This window comes from Pungitius pungitius, chromosome 13, assembly GCF_949316345.1.
Source record: "Pungitius pungitius chromosome 13, fPunPun2.1, whole genome shotgun sequence".
NCBI classification, from domain to species: Eukaryota; Metazoa; Chordata; class Actinopteri; order Perciformes; family Gasterosteidae; genus Pungitius; species Pungitius pungitius.
The window spans coordinates 10,360,273-10,366,973 of NC_084912.1; the positions used below are offsets into that span (position 1 = coordinate 10,360,273).

General features: G+C 36.8%; 1 protein-coding gene across 1 annotated transcript in view; it reads right to left on the reverse strand.

Annotated features, from left to right (window-relative positions):
• lmbrd1 (LMBR1 domain containing 1) overlaps window positions 1-3,166 on the reverse strand; it is a 42,984-nt gene extending 39,818 nt beyond the window's left edge. Inside the window, exons 1-2 of the mRNA XM_037465506.2 lie at window positions 3,040-3,166; window positions 694-870 (exon numbers count right to left, since the gene is read on the reverse strand). Coding sequence (XP_037321403.2) covers window positions 694-870; window positions 3,040-3,105 — 243 coding nt within the window. The 5' untranslated portion in view covers window positions 3,106-3,166. The remainder of the gene's footprint in view (window positions 1-693; window positions 871-3,039) is intronic.
• Window positions 3,167-6,701: the final 3,535 nt, after the last annotated feature.

Genomic DNA, 6,701 nt, shown 5'->3' on the forward strand with positions numbered 1-6,701 from the left:
AGAACAGCAACTAATAGCAGTGTTTCGCTACCATTATATTGGAGGAGGGGGGCGTAGAGTAGGAGCCAAGCACTTTACAATTTTGCATTTTAATACATTTTACTATTATTTGAAGGGAAACAGGCTCAAATAAAATGTATTTATCCTTTGCTGCAGTGATTTGCACTGAACTTACATTATCTTTTTCCATCAAAAAGCAGTATTATTTTTCATTTTCTGTTGCACAATTCATCAGAAAAGCAGCCACTTGCTTTCAAGACTCTTTGCTTATTTTTAATATTTGTACTACACAGTACAATCCCCAAATACTATATGTGATTAATGAGTAGGAGATGGTTTTACGCGTATAAGTTACCATGTAAAGTCTAACCTGGACATGACAAGTGCTACAATAAAAACAGATACTTAACAATAACAGCATCTCACAAAACCACAGAAACAAAGAAATGACCCGCTGTTCAAATTGATATGCTATTACACACTCTGCTGAAACTTTAAATAGATAGAAGCCAATGCAATGACTTTGCAACAAAAAAAAAAGAAATGCATTCAGCTTTTAGATTGGACTAGAACAAGGTCCACTTTATCTAATTCCAAGAGAATTACACGGCAAAGTTAAAAGCTGCCTCGGGAAAACTCATTAGCTCTTCTCAAATTGATTTTACTGGCACTGTTAGCATAAGAGATACTAACCTTGTAGGTACCATTGGGATACTTCATGAATGAGACCAGGAATATATCCACTGGTAGGAGTGCGGAAGTTATCAAAGCAATGGCCAGTGCACATATTGCCGTGATAGTGGAAACAACTTCACTCTCCTGCCGACTTTGAAATTTCCGAATGTAGACCCAACAGAAAGCCAGGATCCCCTGAACAGAGAAAAAGACATTTAGGTAAAGATTGGTTGGACGATAACATTTGGCCTAGAAAGATTGACTTCATAGCAGTGACTTGTTTCACTTGTTCTGCTCTCAGTAACTACATGTACAAATATGGTAAGAACTTAAACTTCAAAATCAGATGCTTTTTTCTTTACAACTGTCAAGTATTGGATGTTTTCAATATTTTTACTATGGTAAGAAACTAACAAATATTGAGGAACTACTAATGTTTACATAGTTTGAGTAAGATTTAGAATTTTAATAAAATAAAAAAATTATATATATATATATATATATTTGATTGTAGATTTGTCTGTATAATTGTTAATATATTAGAAACAATGTTATAGTCTTGCGTGTGAATTAATGTTATGTCAAAAGGGTAAATGGAGTTAAATGCTTCTCTAATCTTTTGACTACTCAAAGCGCTTTTACAATACATGTCATCCACCCATTCGTTGACAGGACAGGGGCTACAAGTCAAGGTGATAACATATCAATAGAATTTGACAATAGCTAAATGTGGCATGAATCTTCTTTTCTCATTTTGAGACCATTTGTTTTTGGAAAATTGATGATTTCCTCTGAGTTTACAAGAGCCCAGAAATGTATAATACTTGACACACTATCCAAAACATTTCATGAAATCTTGTTTGTGATGTCATATTGTTTCTCTTCACATAAGCATCAATTCGTTCTGTCTTTTTTAACCTGATGTGAAATCTCCCTGGTCAAAGACAAGCCGTCTGCAGACAGAATGTAGAATGTACAAGTACAGCACCAGTCAAAAGTTTGGGAATACTTACTCATTCAATTTAATGAGAAATTGTGTCAAAACTATTCTTTAGATTACTTTTTGCTTAAACAGTACAGTTCCATTTAATTGCATAAAGATTGGGTTAATAAAATAATTCCAAAGAATAATACGTTGAGAGAACAATATACATACACATGAGCAAAACGAGTGTAAAAAATATGCAATCCAATATAAACACCTTATTGGTTTATATCCATTCATTGCCAAAACGGTAACACAAGCAGGTAATTATACACTGAGAATAGCCTGACTGTAGGTGCTAGGGGACAAGTGATCTGATTACAGCATACTCCCTGTGAATGAGACTCACCGACATTGTTAAGACCGACAGGATTCAACACAGAGTTTACTTTTTTGAAGCAGAAATAACAGACAATTATGGAACATAGGTTTGAATATATTCATGAATTTTCTGATGCATTATGCGGCTGCTGAACTTGCAAAATGCAGCTTAACTGGCAAAATAAAACTCATTCGAGAAAAGCAGCAAATGACAAGGACGTATTCAAGGCACACAGGCTGTTAGAAGTGAGGACACTGCTAAAACTAGTCCCTTTAAACCAACGCCTGCCATTCACAGACAGGATCAATTAAAAGCCTGCAGCCTTAAGCCTCCGGATGCTTGTGTTGCCAGGTAATGACGCGGCATTTGCATCTAAATAAGATGCACTGAAAAGTTTCTTCAAGTAGAAGGGTCTGTGGTGAGGCGGGTAGGGAAGCTGAGCAGTTTTACGACCCCCAAGCCGAGATAATGCGTAACGTTACTTAACTGCGCGGCGGATTACCTGGCTGACAAACGATAAGCGACCCAATTCACGTTTAATCGCGACCAGGTGAAGTCATTCAGTTAATGAATGTTATATAAGAAAACAAAAAAACAATGACTCAAAGAGACGGCGAGGATACGTGTATGCATGTTATGCAGCACTAACTTGGAGATACTGGAGAACATAACTTTTGCTAAGTGCATTGTATAACGGTATTGGTGAAGCCTAACTACGTCATAGCATTGTTTGAAGCTTCTACTGAGAAATATCTAACAGGCGTTCACAGGCTCCACGATAGTGTAAAAGCACCGGCCTCCTATTCTCGACTTCAACAACCCCTTACCCCTGTTTCAAATAGTAAGGTACATCAAGGTATAACTACACTAAACTCAACAACAGACGGAAATTATGTCATGGCTAATGTTAGCTAAGACCAATCCCATGCCCAATATTGACGCTGACACAGCTCAGCCGGTAATGCCTTTACCACGCCACCGCCTCACACGCAGAAACATCCACAAATACGTGTGTCCATGCTTTATGAAACGACTAGACAACGTCTAACTCGCTTACCAGAAGTATACAGGTGAAAATAGACCACCCGAGCACAGACTCGGCAAGCAACGGCTGATCCGCCATCTTTACTTCCTGCAACAACAAAACCACGTGCTCCAGTTGACGTCACCACGGCGAACAGCGAGCGGAAGTCGTGACGTGACAACGAGGTTGTGTGCACATACTGTATTCTCAGATACTAAACTTACTCATTCTTTCTTTTCATATTAATTTATCTTGCAGGCAGACCCTATTGTGTCCAAACATTGAGCATTTTCTGGCTTTTCATTTTACTGCTCTTCTCACAGTTTAGAACGCATAGTGTCAGCTCAATTTAAGTAGTATATTATTCCTTAAATTACAATACTGTGCAGTCATGCTTCACAACGTCTGGATCTATTGAGACAAAATTAAATGATTACTTAAAAGTATTTATTTTGCAAGTGGGAGACCATGTCCACGGTGACATTGAGGCTCAAAGTTTCAGAAAGTGAAAATTCTCTATATTCACATGGATCAAATTAGTCTGTTACTAATTGGAATTATGAACATTCTTACCAGTTAATTAGTCGGTCACTGTTGGTTTGGACACTTTCAATATTCCATTCACTCAAATCCATAACCATAAATCTAAACTACATTTATGCCCTCCTACTTAAAAAAAAAATTAACCCTGATGTAATTTGTTCTGAACCCATTATTCACGTGTACAGGGAGGTAGGTCAACTTAATTCATGCAACCTTTCAAAACTGCAAATGCCATTATGACACAGCTTGGCAACGTGCCTAATGAAAGCCATGTACCCGGGGCTGTTAAAACAGGCTTGCTGGGAACATTTTTTTGTAATTTGTCAAGATTTTGAAAATCAAGGAGGGTTTGGGGAATAGATGACTCCCATTTGATTGGTGTATATTTTTCTTAATCCATCTTTAATTTCCTAATGACATGATCAAGCTGGAGGGGTTCCTGCATTTATCAGATCACAAACCCCATGCTACTTATTTTTTATCTAGAGGATGATACATCTGTTGCAGCAAAATCATAGTATTACATCCACTTCTCATCCACTCTTGTTATTTTCTGACATCCCATACAGCTTTTTCACTCCAGCTGAAAAGAACAAGAGATGCTGCAGAAGCCTGCCCGAAAATGGTCAATAGCAATGTCTCTGAAGTACTTGGTGACCTATAAAATGTTTCCTTTCGAAAATGTAAAAAAATGCACTGTCACCAGTTAATGTGACCTCATCCCGCTGACTGAGCAAGAGTAATAAATGGAGCTCATGTGACTTGAACAGACATTAAATTACAAGGATTTTGGTGGCGTGTGTTTTGATGTTATATCTGATGTGGGAATATATACACTTTGGAAATATATTTCAAATTCTGCATGAGTTTCACAGCAACTTGAACCATCATTTGAGAGGATGTTGCTAAAGGAACCCCCTAAATGTAGTGTACAGTAAAGCAAGTGTAGTTTAAATGTACATTATGTTCCCACATTCAATGCAGGATGTACAAATACTAAAAACAAAGTTGTCATCCAGGGTCATTTATTCATACTTTTGATTGTGGCACCATTAAAAGGTCCTGACCCAACTTCTCATCTGTTTATTACTGAATCCTTAAATGTGTGAATTTGAATTACAACACAGTTTATTGAATATCTTTTGAAAAGTTGATCCGATTCAACATTTGTTTACATATCTTCGGCCATTTAATTGAAATAGGCCTTTTGTGTACACCAAACATTGAATCAATTAATTGAAAAAATAATCAGCTGCTTAAGTGATTGAGGGTAATTGTTAGTTGTGGTTCAATGTCATGTAAATTGCAATATGTGAATTAAAAGACTCTAAAAACAATAATCTAATTATTCAGCTTTTTAATAATAATGTCTTTAAAGATATTTCATACGTATTACATGACTTCCAAAGAGCTTTTAATTTGGGCTTTCCCTTGCAAGAAATCAATTTTGGTGGATTTTGATCTAACACACATCAATTAAAGTACACATGTCTTTACTTGTGCCTCAGTTCAAAATTGACACCAAATCACAGTGTTTTAGTTGGTAACAAAGAGAGCAAGTTTCATACAGCTGGCTCAGTGAGTTTTCCACCAACTGACTTTTCGTTCATTCAATTTCAATAGATGCCTCAATTTTGTGATCATATTCAAGAATACCCTCTGTAAGCCAAACTCACATGTTATTGTATCCTAATGTTTAATTCCTTTCTTTTTATTGTCTACATAGAAATATAGTGGACGCTTTCATGCCCAGGTGAGCTCTCAGAAATGATGAATGCGACTTAATGGCTTTTTATAAGCAGATGAAAGGTCCGCCTCAAGTTACGTTTACACAGATTAGTGACACACGGCAAGCTCTCTCTGTCTAGTGCTGTGGCTTAAGTTAGTAAAGGATGAAACGAACAGGTGTTTTGCGTTGAAAGCGATTGGACAATAGCGACCTGACTGCCGTAATGACGAATCTGAACACAACCATCAGCGTGATTGTATTCAAGGCAAACAATACAAAACAATAGTGTTTACTGAGGTTACGTTCTTTAATGTACTGTGCCAACACAAGGCTACACGCACTCAAAAATAACACACACATATCCATACACACACAAGTACACACACAAAAAACTGAGTGCTACGTTTTTTTTTTTTTGACACCTCGACCCTGTAAAGCGGTAAACAGATTTAACAAACAAAGCAGGGCATTGGTCACAGCACACTGAACCCGATAGTCGTGCGCGGCTTTTGCTCCGCCTTGAACCTTTTGATGTGACTTTAGAACATTCTTATGGTTTTCACAATAAGTTATGAACGGATAACATAGAAACACTTAGGTAGTACAAACTCTGTTTTATCCTGCAGCTCCTTTTAACACAAGAATCCTGAAGTCATTTTGTTTGGGTGAAAGGTTCAGGTCATAAATACAACTACTGAGAGAAGTTCCAGTTGGATCAATACACTGAAAATGTGTCCCATATATCAAACAGACATTCCTAAATCTGGAAAGCAACAGAATAACGTCCAAATGTTCTGAGATGCCAACAGTGAAATGCAAAAAAGGCTAAACATATCTGTGCAGATGGCTAGTGTTTATGTGTCTTGCATAGAACTAGCATAGTATCCATATTTAAATCAAGCAAACAGAATTTACTTTGATAGAAAGACAGATGGAAAACCAAATATCGGGCAGAAATCGTGAATCTTATTTTTCCTAACATATTCTTGAGGGCAAAAAAAAGCTTTGAATGCATAAGTGAGTTGTTGCATGGGTTTGCATCCATTACCATTAGTCAACTGCATACACAATAATGTTCCGAGGTTGGCATCATTTCTGCTGACAGCTCTTATTTTCTTGTTATTTTTCTTGTACTTTCTCCGACCTCCTCTTTGGGGAAATAGTTCCAAACTGTCATAAAAGATGAAATGTATATAAATACCACAGTTCCCTTGGTTAAGGTTAGTATTAGTGTTAGCAGTTAACATTAGCTAGCTCATAGTTATTTATAGCTCTGTGCTAACTTGGTTAACAATAAAGAGTCCAGGCTGTTCTTCATACGTCACCAGGAGGAATATAACAAGTTTTCAGTCTAGAGAGAATACTTGTATACCAGTAAGTTGGATATATGAACAAAAATGTCAATCAATTTAAGATAAGGTAA